This window comes from Natator depressus, chromosome 1 (genome assembly GCF_965152275.1).
Source record: "Natator depressus isolate rNatDep1 chromosome 1, rNatDep2.hap1, whole genome shotgun sequence".
NCBI classification, from domain to species: domain Eukaryota; kingdom Metazoa; phylum Chordata; order Testudines; family Cheloniidae; genus Natator; species Natator depressus.
In genome coordinates, this window is record NC_134234.1 from 17,737,388 (window position 1) to 17,755,975 (window position 18,588).

General features: G+C 45.8%; 1 protein-coding gene across 2 annotated transcripts in view; it reads right to left on the reverse strand.

The window, feature by feature from the left end:
- The window catches only part of TENM4 (teneurin transmembrane protein 4), a 2,219,108-nt gene that overhangs the window by 144,979 nt on the left and 2,055,541 nt on the right, over nt 1–18,588 (reverse strand). For both annotated transcript variants that reach the window (XM_074955672.1, XM_074955678.1), the window contains one exon: nt 1,267–1,452. In XM_074955672.1, coding sequence (XP_074811773.1) covers nt 1,267–1,452 — 186 coding nt within the window. The remainder of the gene's footprint in view (nt 1–1,266; nt 1,453–18,588) is intronic.

The following is an 18,588-nucleotide window of genomic DNA, read 5'->3' on the forward strand; positions in this document are numbered from 1 at the left end:
GCTGAAAGCTGTTAGGCACGTGGAAGAGAAAACAGAATGTAATTTCTAATGAGTCGTGGGGAGTTTTTGAGTGCCAGACATTTTTCATTAGGAATGTCTGTGAAGACCATAATGTGGTAGAGGGACATTAGCCAGAACTGAGCCACAAACATGGTTTGTTGCATTATCCTATTGCTGGAATTAAAGTATTTGTGATTATGCTTCAGTTATTAACTATCTTTGCATGTGTGAATGGTGCCCAGGCTGATAACTTGGATGCTTAGCTATGTTGACAAATGAATGTAAGAATAACTGATAAAAAACAGAGGGCCAAATTCTTCACTTGGTGACACTAGTGTAAATCTGGAGTGACTCCTTGGGCATCAGCTGAGCTACGCCTGATCCACTCTGGTGTCACTGAGACCCATTAGTGAATCTAAGTGTAGGCTGGATACTACTAATGTTAGCGGTTGTGTGACTTGGACAGGTTGTGTAGGCAACTCCACTGAACTGGGATCAAATGGGCAAAGTTGTGATACTCAAAAGAAAAGGCAAGGTGCAGCAGGGCGTAAACTTAACTCAGATGAAGAGGCAGCGTAAATCTGAACCATGTTATTAATGAGCATACAGATGTCTTAAGGCAGGGACAGTGCCACTTTCTATAATGTTAAGCAGATTGATGGTACCTTATAAATAATAGTGATCTGTGCACCACAAGTTCAGCGTTTAAGGTAACTGCCAGGTGCATTAGATGTACGAAGATGGTGAGAAAGAAAAGTGAGATGCCTAGAGAGACAGCAAGGCAGAGAGAGAATTAGCAAGACAGCTTTGAAAATCAGCGAGAAATTTTCTGAATATAATTCTCTGTGTCACTGTGCAAATAATGGCGTGAGTCAGGGTAAAAGAAACTTAAAATAGGCTGCATGTTTCTGAATAAGCTGATATCACAGTACAGAGGAGTCTTGGAGGTCAACGAAAAGACCTTTTACAAGAGTCAATTTCTGAAGAATCTAAGTAAGGTTTGACAGCTTGTGTCTGACAGATCAAACAGTATATATGTATATTTCACTTCTGATAGTAAAATATATATATCTAACCAGGTCATCACCAAATGAAAGGACATTTTGTCTTGTTCCCAGATGAAAATGTATGATGTCAGAACTTGAAATCCAAGAACAAAGGTGCTCATGCTACACTAAATCACATAGATTCAATTACGCATGCTTCTTTTCTCCCCCGTCCTCTCCCTGTTCCTCAATTATTCTTTTAAAATTATTTTCCCCCTACCAATAGTGCAGTGCTCTCCATTCCAGCCCGGGCTGCATTCACACTTGCCATCCCGACATGTCCCATGCTCATTGCAGCGTGGGTGACACGCCCGCTGATCACAGGCTGCGCCCATCCATCCCTCCTCACAGCGGCAGGTGCCTCCGACACAGATGCCGTGCCCTCCGCAATCCGCTGCACAAATCTCTGTGGGAGAGGAGAAAAGAGAGAGGGTGGGGTCGGGGAAGAAATCCAGAATGTTATTTTTAACAAAGCAGCCACACTTCACTACCTCGCCTTACGGGGAATGAAAGGAATTCCTGCCGCTCATAACACTAATCCTTTCTGACAATAAGAATCTAATAAGTAGATTAGAAAAAAGAGACGGACATGGATTGCAGAGGTCTGCTGCGATTGATCCTCCTCTTTGCTTTCAAATTCTATCACACTCCTCAAGCTTTTGTGCTGACCACATCCAAAGGGAAAGGCTCTTCCAACAAACGGAACAAAAGTCAAATTTAATTAAAAACTGGTTAAGTGTGAAAACAATGCACTGATAAATCACCAATGATAAAGTTAAGTGCTGGCAAAGTTTATTTGCAGCTTGTTATCCCATGATGCAGGAGCTGAGATTCATTAAATCACCTCTTTTAGTTTTGGGTAACGTTAATAAAGAACATTTTTATTAGGTTTTCTCTGTGGGTGAAGCCAGGACTCTGTTTTACCGCTCCCTCATTAAAAATCCTCTTCCGGGCACTGAGGGGCCTATACTCTTATCTGATGAGATTTATGGTCTGCTGCTTGCGGGGCTGCTATGTGTCCTCAACTCTCCCTGATGTCACTGGAAGCTGAGGATGCTCAATACCTTGGCACTCGTCTCCTGGCAGGATCAGACCCTGCAGGCCTTATCTGTAGACGTGCTAGGTGCCCACAGATCTCTGGTGAGACTGTGGGGTGCTTGGCATTGCTGAAAATCTGGCCCTAAAATCCTAAAACCTGGCCCTTTCATCTACATCTTATTTTATTATTGGTCTGGGGAAAAAGGGCTGGAGGGGACCAGATATCCATGACACAGATGGTAAGTGCCTATTTCTGCTGTTATCATTGGACACTGGCTCACAGGAAAACAATCAAACAAACCCCAAAATGGCGTTACACAGCAAATGAAATGACATGTCTCCATTGCTGCTTCACTGGACTCCAGACTGGTCAGCTGACTTCTTCCCTTCGATCTGTGTAACACAAACCTAACGACACTCTCCCCCTTTCAAGCCACATGTGAGTTCAAACACCTTGACTTCTTCTCAGACTAATGACTCCCTCTACTCCCTGGCAGTTCCGCACAGCACATATGAACGGGGCCGAATCCGCCCAGCAGTTCAGTATTTAATCCCCCTTAGCTGCCGTCCGTTTCTAGGGACACGACTCTCTCTGCTATAACCCTCCCGGGGGAGGAGGAGGGAGGAGGAAGGAGGGCATAGGGAGAGGGGACAGGAACATTTTTCCTTTCAGTGCGCCTGTGCAGAGCTGGGCAGAATTCTAGCCAAGTACTCGACAGGCAGGGCAGTGGCGAATGCACCAGCTAGCAGGCCACAGCTGAGTGGGGAAGGATCAGCTTGCTCGGGGTGTTAAGAGGCCCCCGCAGCCCTAAGCATGTATGCTGCTAGCAGGCACGAGGAACTGTGCATGACACTCTCATGTTAAGGTGCAGTAAGGTGCTCTACAGAGCACATTTCCCTCCCACTCCTCACGCCATCCTGTTATGTCCCACCAGCGTGGCTAAGGAGCCCAGGATGGCTTCAGTCTCTCCCCTTTTGTGTGCCTCAGTATATTAGGGGCAGGATTTAGTCCTAGAAGTTTGTGGGTGAAGAAGGGGTTGGTATCAGATGAAACATTTGCTTCAGGTCACTGACTGCACATAAAAAATTCAGGACTACTCAGCCTGCATTAACATCACACCTGACTGAAATTCACCCTTATATAAGCTTGCCTTAGTCTTTTTCTAATTAATATGGCCAGTGACAGGGATCTTCAGATATACAGAGACTTTGAGGTGCTTCTGCTATGCTTGGTGGGGCTGCTGGGTTCATTTTGATTTGGAGAGGGAGATTTGGTGTGTCCATAAAGCCAGTCAGCAGGGGTTTTACGACCTTACAATTAAATGGACCCTTTCCTTCAAGGCACTCAGAGCTCTTTACAGAGAGTAATTACTGTAAGAAATAATAATACTTAGCCCTTGTAGAACACACCTCATTCGCAAAGTGCCTTACAAACTTTCTAGCTGCTTGCCACATACTACAATTTATGTGTTTGCAATTGTAAGACCATAAGTATATAAGAACGACCATACTGGGTTAGACCAATAGTCCATCAAGCCCACTATTCTGTCTTCTGAAAGCGGCCAGTGCCAGATGCTTCAGAGGAAATGAACAGAGCAGAGCAATTTGTCAAGTGATCCACCTTGGATTTCCAATTTTGGTTGGATGTATTCCTGAAGATTTCATCACGTGACATAATTTTTAATTAAATATTAAATCTTTAATTCCTGGAGACTCCAGGCCAATCCTAGAGGGTTGGAAACCCACGATCCACCCCTTCTCCTCCAGCCAATTCCCTTCATTTCAGTCACTTACAGGTCCTTGAACTCTTTCTGCTGAATCATGCAGCCTTCAATTTCTAATAATGTACTTGGACTACCATTTTCAGAAGCACTGAAGTGACTCATGACCTTAAGTGCCATTTTCAAAAGTGACTTAGGGCCAGATTTTCAGAAGTATTTAGGAGCCTAACGATGCAGGTAGGTGGCTACTGGTGCTTAGGTGCTTTTGAAAACCCCACCAGGAGCCTATCTGTATCTGTAGGTGCCTAAATACCTTTAAAATCTGGCCCTCAGGAGTCAATGGAACACAGGCTCCAAAGTGCCAAAGGCCCAGATTTTTAAAGGTTTGTAGGTTCCTGAGTCACTTGTGTTTTTGAAAGTTTTACCCTTTGTTTCTGGAATTAACAAATTGATTCTCTCAACTCTCATGTGGGATTGTGAGTATTGTCACGCCACAGTGCACGCTGAGAAAACGAGGCACAGACCAGTTAAGTGATGCCCCTCAGATCAGTAGGATAGCTGGGAACAGAACCCAGCAATCCTTATTTCCTGCCCGCTGCTCTAATCAGCAGACTACACAGTCACGGAACTAGGCCTATTGGGGTATCGTGATTGCATTCGATGTTCAAATTAACTCCTGTAGGAGTCAAGCTGAGCACCTGCACTGAAAAAAGTTGGCTCTCTTTGGCCGACCTGTGAGATGATAAAGTCTGGGAGAAAATAAAGTAAACAGAGTAAAAACTAAACACTTTATGGCAAAGACCCCGTAACCAGAGGAGAAGAAATGCCTTGAGACTGAAGAAGTTCAAGACTTTTTGCATTTAAGTCCAGGGCTCCGTGTGCTGCCCCCATCACGAGCACCAGACAATGGAACCTAGGGGTGGGAGGAGCAGTGCCTGCGGGCGAGAGCAGCGCGCAGAGCCGCCTGGCCCCCCAAACTAGGAGCCGGATCTGCTCACCGCTTCGGGGGCTCAGTGTGAAGCCAAGTCAGGCAGGAAACCTACCTTAGCCCCACTGTGCCACTGACTGGGAGGCACTCAAGGTAAGCCCATGCCCTAACCCCCTGCCCCAGGCCTGAGTCCCCTGCCCCCCTCCTGTACCCCAAACCTCTCATCCCTGTCCCCACCCCAGAGCCCACAACCCCAGCCAGAGCTCTCACCCCCCCATACTCCAGCCCCCTGTCCCAGCCCAGAGCCCCCTCCCACACCCTGAACCCCTCACCCCAAAGAACCCACACCTCCACCCCAGAGCCCATATCTCCTCCTGTACCCCAACCCCCTGCCTCAACCCGTAGCACGATCCTGCCCTCCAAATTCCTCGGCCTCAGCCCCAGCCTGGAGCCCCCGTCTGCACCCCAAACCCTTCATCCCCGGCCCCACCTCAGAGCCTGCACCCCCATTCCAGAGCCGGTACCCCCTCCCAGCTTCTGAATCCCTCTGCCCCACCCCCTAGCCTGGAGCCCACTCCTGCACTCCAAACCCCTCATCCCCAGTCCCACCCCAGAGCCTGCACCCCAAACCGGAGCCCTCACCCCCTTCCGTACCCCAACTCCCTGCCCCAGCCTGGAGCCCCTTCCTGCACCCTGAACCCCTCATTTCTGGCCCCACCCTGGAGCCCACACCCCCAGTTAGAGCCTCTCCCACACCCCAACCCTCTGATCTAGCCCAGGGAAAGTGAGTGAAGATGGAGGAGAGTGAGCCACCGAGGGAGGGGGAATGTAGTGAGCAGGGGGTGGGGCCTCAGGGAAGTGGGGGGGCTAGGGTGTTTGGTTTTGTGCAGTTAGAAAATTGGCAACCCTATCTGTACCTAGGCTCCCGATCTGTAAAAGGGGGACAACAGCATCTCCCTATCTCATAGAGGTGTTGTGAGGATAAAATCCATTAACAGGTTCAGAGACTCATAGACTTTAAGGCCAGAAGGGACCATCATGATCCTCTAGTCTAGCTTCCTTCACATTGCACCGACAGAACCTCACCCACCCTCTCCTGTTATAGGCCCATAACCTCTGGCTGAGTTACCGAAGCCCTCAAACCTTGATCTAAAGACTTCAAGTTACAGAGAATCCACCTTTACTCTAGTTCAAACTAGCAACTGACCCGTGCCCCATGCTGCAGAGGAAGGTTAGGTGCTCAGATGTTATGGTAATAGAAGGCCAGTTAAGTACCCAGAGAGAGAGAATGAGATATTCAGCATCTTATAGGATTGAGTCTTTTGTTACTGCAATGAGCTATATAAACATCCGCACAATAATACTTTGCACATATATTGAGCCTGCTATCCAAGCATCTCAAAACACTTTAACAAATGTTAGTGGGTTACAGTCTGATGACATTCCTTTGTGGGGTAAGTAGGCATCACCTTCATTTTCAAAGACAAGGAAAATTGAGACAAAGAGAAGCTAAATGACTTGCCCATGGGCATACAAGAAATCTGTGGCAGAGATGGAAAGAGAACCCAGATCTCCTGACATCCTATCCTGTACTCTATCTACAAGACTGGGAGAAAGGAACCCTTAGCAGGTCATATTTCTACAGAAAGGCTGAGAAGAAATGAAAGTGGGGACAAAAGGAGGCTATTGTGAATCCATCTTGAGAAACTGATAAGAGTTATTTAAACGTGTGAAACTAGGGTAGTGGAGTGGCACTACACAAAGGGTAAATTCAGGTAAGTGTTAGGAAAAAGCTCCCAAAGGTGAATCTCTGTGGACTAAGTCTTCTGTGAAAACGGGTGGAAGCCCCATTGCTTGGGACATTGAAATCTCAATTGGAACATCCACTAGCACTGTAGAGAACAACTCTGCAGTGGCAGGGGCATGCACTAGATGATCTGAAACTGTGATTCTGAACCTTTTCTACACCAGAACCTCCTTCTCCACAGCAGAAACCCTCCAATCTAGCTAGGATCTAGTCAGAGCTTCCTCCCTTTTAGCAACATGGCAAGGACAGGGTGGCTGTGACCTTCAGGTAGAGAACCCATGATCTAATAGACCTTCTCCATCTCTAGTGTAAAAAAGCCAAATCCTCAAATGGTGTTGACCGCAATGGAATTTTTCTAGGTGAGAATTTGTCCCTAGATATCTAAGATTCTAGTCCCAAAGAGCCCTAAACAAAGAATCGCAGTTGACAATCTATATCAATACCTGTGGAAAAAAAGGTACTTCAGACAGTCACATTAATGTGTAATTTAATGATTCTTGACAAGGAGAGCCAGGCATTTGCCAATCTAAATCTTCCATTTAACAGCCAGTTTAAAAATAGCTGTGAACTGTACAATTTAAATAGCCTTACAGCACACAGCTTGCCATACATCAACTAGCCCTTTATAACCTGATCTTCTTGTGCTCACAGGTGTCTAATGGATGATTAAATAGCCAGAGTAGCTTTTATTTTTATGGTGGGCCTCAGAGACATGATCAAAGGGGATTTGAGATTAGGTTTTCTTTTAAATACAGGTCTTTGCAGGCAACTTGAAACAGGCAAGGTTGATTTACTGAAGAGGGCAGGTGAATTGTTACTTTATCATTTGGACCGAGCGATAGAATTTGCCATCTCCATTTTTAATCGGAGCCACATTTTTTTTCAAGTTTCCCAATTCTGTTGTTAAAATTAGAGTGTGATTAGCTAACATGTGAGCCGTGTGAGTGAATCAGTAGAAGAAAAGCTTTTAATTCTCCTGTTACTGTATCCACAGGCTCTGGCCAGCTGCATTATGCTGCTCCTGCCTATTTAAGCTTAGCTAGAACACTCCACTTGAGTATAAAAGCCCTGCCTGTTAACAACTATTTTCACACCAGCTGTCCCCAAAAGGTGGCTAAATATTTCCTTTCATCTTTAATCTCTTTTACTGTTTGTACAAATAGCTTAGCTATTCCGCAGCCTATTCCTAGGTGCATTGTATATTCCTACATCCTTTCCATACTGTTTTTCTTTCTTTGCTGTCACGGACGGCTGCAGTCCCTTGCAGGAATTCAAATGAGCTTGTGGACAAACCGCTGGCCAAACTCTGAGCTTGAATGGGGCTCCTATTGGCTCCAAACAGTCCATGCATGTCGGAGAGGAAAATCTGACCCACCTCTACCTGTGCCCCAGGAAAGTCCTGATGTCCCTTCCCTATGGAACAGAATAACAGAAAAAAAACAAGGTGGTGGCTGGCTCCCAAGGCCTGGCTCAGTGCTGGGTAGAAAGCAAAGGTGCTGTCCAAAGAACTGTGGAATACCCTCCAAACCTCTACAGCAGCAGGGGGAATCAAGAAATGGAAAATCTAGAGCTTCAGCCAGTTCTCCAACTGACCAGTGTGGGGCTTGTAGGTCACTAACACTACGCCTTGCTCCCCACCCTCACTATTGAACCAGCTACACTAATTAGCATGAACCAGCTGATCAGCAGAAGTCAAGTTTATTTCATGGAATCACAGAATCCTAGGACTGGAAGGGTCAGCTAGTCCAGTCCCTGGCACTCATGGCAGGACTAAGTATTATTTAGACCATCCCTGACAGGTGTTTGTCCAACCTGCTCTTAAAAATCTCCAATGATGGAGATTCCACAACCTCTCTAGGCAATTTATTCCAGTGCTTATCTACCCTGACAGGAAGTTTTTTCTAATGTCCAACCTAAACCTCCCTTGCTGCAATTTAAGCCCATTGCTTCTTGTCCTATCTTCATAGTTTAATGAAAACAATTTTTCTCCCTCCTCCTTGTAACAACCTTTTATGTACTTGAAAACTGTTATCATGTCCCCTCTCAACCTTCTCTTCTCCAGACTAAACAGAACCAATTTTTTCAATCTTCCCTCAGAGGTCATGTTTTCTAGACCTTTAATCATTTTGTTGCTCTTCTCTGGACTTGCTCCAATTTGTCCACATCTTTCCTGTAATGTGGTGCCCAGAATTGGACACAATTCTCCAACTAAGGCCTAATCAGCGTGGAGTACAGAGGAAAAATTACTTCTTGTGTCTTGCTTACAACACTCCTGCACATCTCAGAATGATGTTTGCTTTATTTGCTACAACGTTACACTGTTGACTCATATTTAGCTTGTGATCCACTATAACCCCAGATCCCTTTCCGCAGTACTCCTTCCTAGGCAATCATTTCCCATTTTGTATGTGTGCAACTGACTATGCCTTCCTAAGTGGAATTCTTTGCATTTGTCCTTATTGAATTTCATCCTATTTTCTTCAGACCATTTCTCCAGTTTGTCCAGATCATTCTGAATTTTAATCCTATCCTCCAAAGCACTTGCAATCCCTCCCAGCTTGGTATCGTCTGCAAACTTTATCAGTGTATTCTCTATGCGATTATCTAAATCATTGATGAAGATATTGAACAGAATTGGACACAGAACTGATCCCTGCGGGACTCCACCCGACATAACCCTTCCAGGCTTGACCGTGAACCATTGATAACTACTCTCTGGGAACAGTTTTCCAACCATTTACACACCCACCTTCTAGGTTGCATTTCCCTAGTTTGTTTATGAGAAGGTCAAGCAACATTAGGGGACTGAGTTCATTTAATTTTACATTGTGGGGGCATTTGGTGATTTCTGTGACCACTCAGAACCTTTTGAATGGGTTTTGGGGTAGACTGTATCCAAGGAGCTATCGAGTGCATTAGTAGGTGTGAGAATGGGCCGTGCAGTCCTGTGGTTCAGCCATGATATTCCTGGGGGCTCCCAGGCAGTGCACAAGTGTGTCAGCTACACCACCCTGGAGGAGGATCCAACCTCTCTTTGACCAGCTCTGGTTTTCACTGAGGTGAGATGGGGGAAAGGGAGCTTTGACTCTGTCCTCACCTCATTCCAATGGGATTCTGGCTATTTCTTGTGCAGGATGCAAGGACGAAAGTGCATGATTCTTGTATCCCCCTCCATTTACGCACATCCTCATAGAGGCTGACCACAGTGTTTCCCTTAGAAAGTAAATAGCTTGGTTCCCTGACTATGATGCACCAGAAGAAAGAAAACCCCACCATGCACCTCGCTACCTGCGGAATGCTTCCTTCATGGACTCCCAGATCTTAACGTCAGAATGACCCCTTTTAATTGATACTTCACCGCAGCTTATGGTGTAACCCTGTGTTTCAAAACAGAATCAGGTGGGAGGTAAGGAACAATGATGCCAATTTTTACTTAATTTGTCACAAATCGGTTTCTACATATTTAAAAAAATTAAGTGCCTAATATGGACATGGCAGAATTTTAAACATTTCCAGCGTAGTGAGGAGCAGTACAGATGAAGAAAAAAAACGTTCAGTATTCATGTGAAGCAGAATCAGAGATTTAGCCACTTCTGACCTACCTGCTAAATCCTTTAATAAGTATGGATTTAGTGCTAAAATATAAGATCAGGTGAAATTGCCCAGAGCTTCTTGAAAACTGGGGCAGTTCCACTGACCTTCAACATATTAATAGAAAATGTAATAATTAAAACCTGTCTTAACTGGGATTTTTTGGTTTCAAGTTGGCTCATCTCAGGCAATTTCCAGCGCTGCATAGATTTTTTTCAGAAACGAAGCATGGAGTGGAGATAGTGCACAGTACTAAATGCTACACTTGGTGAAGGGAGCAGCGCTGTATAAACAGCCCGTGATCATTTTACAGAGCCAGGAATGGAAAAAGGTAGGAGTGGGATGTACCAGGGTGGGGGTAGGGGAACAGAGGGAATCAGGCTTCATAATTAACATTATTTGGACATCAATGCATTATCCAAGGTGTTCCTTTGCGTCAAGAAACTCCCATGATTTGATTGTGACCTATAGTGAAAGCAGGATTTTGGAAGGCATAAAGCTAATTAGCCTTTTGAACGGTGCTACCTTTTAACTCATTTAAAAAAGAATTTAAAAACCTTTTGAACCATTTTGCAAAGCAGAATCCAATAGAAGAACTTTAGAAGCCCTTTCCTTGCCATTGAATTACCAAATTTGTAATGTAAAGCCTTTAAAAAGCCCTCCACCCCACTGATTACTAGATAATGGTTACGTGATTTATGTTAATATCATTAATTGAAGGTCACATGACTTTTTGATTAGCGCTGATGTACTACAACACACTCAGCGTTACTGGCTATGGTCCTAAAAGAGGCCCGCCCTGCATTCCCTTGCTTACCACAGCATTAGTCTTAATCAGCCTGCACTCAGCTTGAACTGACAGGAGAGAATGTGCAGTGTGATATAAAGCAAGGCCCATTGGTAAGCACAATCTGCACTATTCCAGGTCGTCTGAAGCATTGTCTCTTACAATAATACACTGACACACTTCTTGCACTTCCATAGCACTGTCCATCTGAGGATCTCTGAGCTCTTTTTGCATTTCAATGAACTAAACCTCACAGCACACCTGTGAGATAGACTTATTTCCGTCCATTTTACAGATGGGGAAACTGAGGCACATTAAGGTTAAGTGACGTGCTCAGGGTCACACAAGAAAACTATGGTCCATAGGCGCTGACTTCTGCTCGCGCCAGTGGATGCTTGACCCCCCTCTGCCCCCGGCCCCGCCCCGACTCCACCCCAGCCCTGCCCCGTTTTGCCCCTGCCCTGCCCCCATTCCAACCCCTTCCCCAAAGTCCCTGCCCCCTCCCTGCCCCTATTCCGACTCCTTCCCCAAATCCACGCCCCGGCCCTGCCTCCTCCCTTGAGCGTACCACGTTCCCGCTCCTCCCCCCTCCCCTCCCAGAGCTTGCTACACAGCCAAACAGCTGTTTGGAGGCGGCAAGCGCTGGAAGGTAGGTGGAGGAGCAGGGACGCGGTGCGCTCAGGGGAGGAGGCAGAAGAGGAGGTGAGGCGGGGGGTGGGGGCAGAGAGGGAAGCTTGGCTGCTGGTGGGTGCAGAGTACCCACTAATTTTTCCCCATGGGTGCTCCAGCCCCAGAGCACCCACTGAGTTGGCGCCTATGGGGTAGAGCCATTAATAGGACCCACAGCTCCTGGCTCCCACTCCTGACTTTAACACCAAGACTATCTTACTGTCCTTCACAGGAGGAAGGCTGGCCTTGTGATTAAGATGCTGGAATGTGACTCAGGAGATCTGGGTTCAACTCTAGGTTCTTCCATAGACTTTCTATGTGACCTTGAACAAGTCACTTCATCTCTCTGTGCCTCACTTCTCCACCTGCCTAATGGGTTGGGGGTGAGGTGAGGATAGTAATTCCTTCAACTGTTTACTGAGATTAGAAACTCTTTGGTGCAGGGACGGTCTCTTACTGGGTGGACAGGCAGCAAATAGCACGATGGAACCCTGCTTGGGCCTCTAGGTGCTACAGTAATACAAACAATGATCATGATTCCCATGAAGAGAAAAGATAGTAGACTTAGTGGATGAATGCTGTAAGCCAGTCTAGTAAATTCTATGTAACTATATAACATGCAGTACTACCAACTGAGACATTAGGAGGGTCATAAAAACAAATCACATTTCCAAGAGCAATTTCAACATGCTGTATATATGCTCCCAAACGTCTGCAACATTTATAAGATTCTCTATACCCTAATTTCATCCGGAGGGGCTGACCACCACATGGTCTACAGATTCTCCCAAATGGCTGCGATTTACTTCTTCCCCATTGTCAATCTTTTCTAAATTTATTATTCTGAACATTATTTTAAATGGTCACTTACTGTCGGATAGCTGGGCATGAAATGCCACGTCTCCGAGGATTTTATTCCTGGGGTTAACTTTCGTTAAATAAAAATAAATATTCCAACCTTCAGGATTTTATTTGAGCCTTTGATGTTTAATTGGATCTTAGCCTTTTCTGGGATGTGGGTTAAAGCTTCCCAGAGCAGGAACAATTCCTACTGCATAAATGAGGCTCCTAACAGGGATTCTTTTCTGGGCTAAATTTAATTTCCTCTCCCTGTCCACAAGCATAAGACGACTTTGATAGCAGTAAAGCATTTTGCTCACCCTTTCTGTCGTTAGTAAGAATTACATTTTGCTCCCTTCCAAATTTCAGTTCAATTCGGTTTTGTTTCACAAATAAAATTGAACAAACTATGCTCCGATGCAACTGCTAGAATCAACTGTAATTTCATTGCTCAGATCTCAGTATTGTTGTGTGATCAGGCACAACTTAGTTTGCGAGCGTATTTTTTGCAGGTAAGCTTCTTCTCTGCAATTTGGAACTTTTAATATTATTTTTATCATTCTTTTTGCTTTGTTAAATAAATACATACTGCAAATTTAGCTTTGGTGAAAGATGCCAGATCAATACACCTACACCTATACACAGACTAGCTCCCTGAGTCCTTTATTTACCCACACAGCTGGTATACACCAACAGCAGCACTGAAAGCTTCCCCTCCTCCTTTCCCCATGCTGCTAATATTCCTCAACCCTGACCTAGAAAAATCACCTTTATGGGAAAAGGGAGTACTACATTCTCCAAGGCCCATTCAAATGTTGACCTCTCTGCTAATGCTGCTAAAAGGATACCAATTAGTGCCAACTTTGATGGCGGTTTTTACAGTGTGGACATCAATCTACTGATAACCGGTCAGTGCACATTATAATCGCTTCAAACAGATCACGAAACAGTAGTTAGATAGTAATGATTTTCAGTCACTGATACCCTGGTGTCCATTGAACCATACCCCATTATTAATCCTGAGTCTTCCAGTTCTTCCTTTTTGCTTCCTTTAAAGCTGCATGACATCTTATCAAGCCCTTCTGCAATCTCCATAGTAACATATTGTCTCTTAAGCAGAACGCTTGCTTCCCTGGCTTTACCAGCAGTGTGGTGTATTCTCCTTGCTGACTGTCTGATCCTGCACCTGTGCCTGACATGAACAATAAAGTTCCCTGTCATCAGTGATGAAGGATCAGACACCAAATTTCTATGCAATGTCCATAGGCATCCATGGGAGTTCCCCCAGTACAGGAAGAAAAGTATTCTCCCTGCTGAAAAACTAATCCGATTTAAAGTATATTTTTATACAGTCACTTGTTTTCTGATTAATAAAAATGTGCTTATTCAACAAGCTCTAAGTGCACATACAAAATGAAATAATAGTGTATCTATATAGTATTAATCTACATGGAGTTTTAACCAAGGAATTTCATCCAGAGATTTTAAAGGCCAGAAGGGACTGTTCTGGTCATCTAGTCTGACCTCCTGCATAACACAGGCCTAGAGAATCCCGCCTAGTGATTCGTGCATTCAGGCCAACCATTTGGAACCCAGCTCCACCTGCCTTGGGGGCCTGAAGTCTCAACAGAAGGACTGGTTGGGAATTCTCTAATGGAAGGTTTGTCTGTCACAAAGTGCCATTCATGGAACGTAAAATGTTTTGGTGAGACAGTTTGATTTTGATGAAGTTACAGTAGTACACTGGGTAGGCTGCCAAGGAGGCAGGAAGGTAAGCTGGTGGGAAACCGGACTGATGGGAAGCCGAGAGCCTAGAAGCCCTGGCTCTCAAGCTACCAGGCTCCTCTGCAGCTTGCCTGGCAGCAGAGAAGAGCAAAGTGCCAGTGGTTCCAGGCCCCTGGCTTATCTTCAGTCTGCCAGGCAGTCTGAAGGAGAGCCAGAAGTCTGGAAGCCCTGGGAGCTGTGGCTTTCAGCTCCTCCACAGCTTGTCAAGAGGTCTGAGGGGGAACCTGGGAGAGCAAGCTCCCAAGATGCCAGGCTCATGGCTCCTTGGCAACTCGGACTTCCAGGGTCAATGGCAGCCCACCAGGTGGTGTTCCCCAAGGCTTCCAGGGTCTGTGGCTCTGGGGTAGCCACCAGGCAGACTGCCCGGAAGCTTCACTCCCTTTCACTGAGAATTTTAAAGTGTTTGGTTTGGGCTCCAAATCGGAACAAATCCAAATGTCAAATGTCCAAATGTCAAAATCCTCTGAGATGCAGAATTACCTTTCTCCACCCTGCTCTAGTCAGCAGCCTCATGCTCTAGTGACCACTGAGGGAGAGAATTAGAGGAGCTGTCCTCTGACAGAAGCCAGCAATTGTCCAAAAAGAGCTCAAGAAACTTCTGCTTGATGTAACTGACCTGACCGTAGAATCATAGGACTGGAAGGGACCTTGAGATGTCATCTAGTCTAGTCCCCTGCACTCACGGCAGGACTATATTATCTAGACCAGAGGTTCTCAAACTGTGGTCCATGGACCACCAGTGGTCCGGGAGCTCCATTCAGGTGGTCCGTGGATAGTTCCCTCTAAGATGTGTGCCTGGGCGGCAGCACACAGGAGAATGAAGGGCCACCCACCTAATTAGGTGCCTGGACCCTGGAGAAGACACACATGCAAGGTGAGGTGGGCCTTGGGGGAATAGGGGGTAGATGGGAGGGGGCAGTAGGGTGAGAAGAGGGGGTGGGGGGAATTTAGGATGTGCAGGGCTGCAGTGGCCAGAGAAAAAGGAGACTTTCCCCAGCTCCAGGGCTGCGTCTGCTGGGGAGAGACGGCCCTCCTTCTCAGCCTCAGCTCTGTGGCTGCTGTGGCGTGGGAGAGAGGGCACATCCATCGCATTAGAAAGGTAAGTCTACTGATACTAAAATATGAGTTGTGTGCTTTTATGTGTAGAAAAAAAATGTTAATTATTATTAACTTTTTTTTTTTAATATAGTGCTTTTATCCAAAGCGCTTTACAATAGTTAGCTAATGGTACAAACAATGTTTGGAAAGATCATTAAGTGGTCCGCCGAGACTCTCAGCAATTTTCAAGTGGGCCATGCAAAAAAAAGTTTGAGAACCACTGATCTAGACCATCTACCACTTGATGTCTAATTTGCCTTTGCTGAGTAAAGTGAGTGAGGTGCTGGAGGCAGGGCGACCAGTCATCCCGATATTATCGGGACCATCCTGATATTTGGGGCTTTGTCTTATACAGGCAACAATTTCCCTTCTCCGAGTCCTGGTTTTGTCACACTTGCTATCTGATCACCCCAACTGGAGAAGAACTGTCTCAAACTGCTCTTGAACACATCCCAATTGGATTTGAGAACAGGGTAGATCACAGAGATAGTGCTGGCTGCATCCACATACTCAGTCTGCCAGACGTCTCAGCAGCGCCCTAGACAAGAGAGAGTATCAAGCAATAGTGGTCAAATCTGACTCCTGACACCAAGTCACTGGTGGGTGCAGACAGGTTTGCCGTTCATGCTGCTCAGGGTGGGCTTTCAGTTGTAAGCAAGTGACCTATTTGAGTTTTAAAAGACAGGAAAATCTCCTGCCTTTTTGAGAACCTCTCAGGCTGCAGGTTAAGGGCCAATTATGACCATTCAATATTGCGGACAGAGGGTGCAGGAAGCCCTTTGTTTCTTCTCCTCTGAAGAGCACTCACAAAGGACACTACCACAATTTGGTTGACTGTGCTGACTGACCTTTTCATAGCTATAGCCAGGGCCGCTGGTCCATATGATGCACAATATTCACCATTCCCCAGAGCAGCTTTGGCTCATCAGTGGCGTAAGTTAGCCTCAGCTTGGGGGAGGAAGTGCCAGTCAGAGCCAAATATAACTTGGCTGCGCTGAACCTGCTTTGTTCTCTCAGATGGAGATTTTGCTTCTATGCAGATAGTTAAACAGGGAGGTTCAGAGCTACACGAATCAGCATGTCTTGATTATGTAGGGCCTAATTCTGAAATCCTGACTGCTGCAGAACACCCACTGAAAGCAATGGGAGGAAGATCTTCGGGGTAGGCTTGTAGTACTGGTTCTGCATCAGAACAGACTCTGACAGTATCTTTCAGGGCCCATCTCTGAAGCCCTTTTGCCAAGCAAAGTCCTATTGCCTTCTATGAGAGTTTTACAGACAGGAGGGCTGTAAGAGTAGTGAGATGAACAAGTTACAAGTTGAAGGGGGATCATTTAAAGCAGTTTCTGAAAATGCAGCAGTGCCTGAAATCTTCTTTTTAAGTCATTCAGATCTGAAACGAATGGAAGTTTATCAATTTCAGGGGCTATCACTCAGGATTTTTTTCTTTTGCTTTAGCCAATGTATCTTGGAGCCAAAAAGAGGCAAAAAGGCAAACCAGTGCCCTCCTGGGCACTGCATGAATAGCTCTGCACTGCAGTGATGTGTAGGCCTATTTTATGCGACAGCTGATGTAACATCCGTCTCATACAGATACATTCTCGCTCCTTAATGAAGGGAATGATGGTTTAAAGGTGGAATTACGCAAGCATTTTGCAGAGACGGATTTTTATTTTGGTGGCCTTGGGCATAATGTGAGTTTAACATGAGGTTTTGTTTTGTAAGGTTGACACCACTGAGCCTGGGGGAATCAATTTTTTTCACACATGTTGTGTTAATCCTGGTGCTGTTTGACCAATGAGATATGACACTGTCTGATAAAATAATTAGAGCTGCTGATATTCCAAGAAAAGCATGCATGTGTGTATGTGTGTGTATACATAAAATATCTGTCTGTAATAATCCCCGGCAGTCTCTGATGGAAAAAGCCATTAGGAAAAACAAAGAGACATTTTATTTGCTTTTCTTCTTTTAAACTTACTCTTTCCTATTCTCCATTTCTCCTAATTGGACTACATAAAATACATGTACACCTCTACCCTGATATAACATGAATTCGGATATAACGCGGTAAAGCAGTGCTCTGGAGGGTGGGGCTGCGTGACCCTGCGGATCAGCGCGTCAGCGTGTCTGGCTCCGACATGCTGCCCTGAGCGGCATGATAAGGGTGCCGGGCCGGGGCCGAGGGGTTGGATAAGGGGCAGAGGGTCTCGGTGGGCGGTCAGGGGATGGGGGGGGAGGAGGGGGAGGGGTCTGGATGGTTTGGAGGTTCTGGGAGCGGGGCGGTCAGGGGACGGGGGCATTGGATAGGATGTGGGAGTCCTGGGGGGGCCTGTCAGGGGGCAGGGGTGTGGATAGGGGTCGGGGCAGTCAGGGGACAGGGAGTGGGAGGGGCGGGAAGTGACTATTAATAACGGAAATGCTCGAGGCCAAAGCAAGTTCGATATAAAGCGGTTTCACCTATAACGCGGTAAGATTTTTTGGCTCCCGAGGACCACGTTTTATCGGGGTAGAGGTGTATTTCAATGAACCAAACAAGTCAGAGGTGGGAGAAAAACAATTAGCCCACTGCCCAAAAGGTCGTTGAATGGCTAACTTGTATGATTCAACTATAATAAATGAAACCAATCAATATTTTAATAATACCTTCACCTTACATAGACTCTTAAATCCAATAATCTCAGGGTGCTTGTAAAAGGACAAAGAAAGAACACTGAAAGCAACGGGTGTCTTTCCATTGCCTTCAATGGGCTCTGCATCAGCTTTTAAGTCCCTAGCCTGCCCTCAACAGAGAATCATCATCACCATTACTCCCATAACCGCATTTGTCGTTGATAAGCAATCAACCAATTATCTCCACCCCTGACGATTGTGTGTAAGTGCCTGAGTCTCTACGAAGTCCATTCCTGTCCACACTTTTATGTTATCAATCCATCTCTTTTTCACCAGAGAATGCAGGTTCTGAATTAGCATCTGAACTTGCCCCTTTATCTCCTACACTTGTCTATTGTTTCCCTCCAGGACGTCTTATGACCTAACTCCTCAGGTCGGTTGTGTCTCTGTCTGTCTGTCTCCTCTCTTCCCCGACCACCCTTCCCTTTTGGCCCAGGACTGCAGGTTTCTAGTAGGCTGGGTCAGTAAAAAGCTCTGTCACCTGTTACAAACTTTTAGTAACTAAGCCTTGCAACATTTTTACCTCAATTTTTCGGAAGATGAAACTGAAGTACAGTGAGGTCAAGCTGTATCTCCCAAATAACATTGTTAGGCAGTGGCAGAGG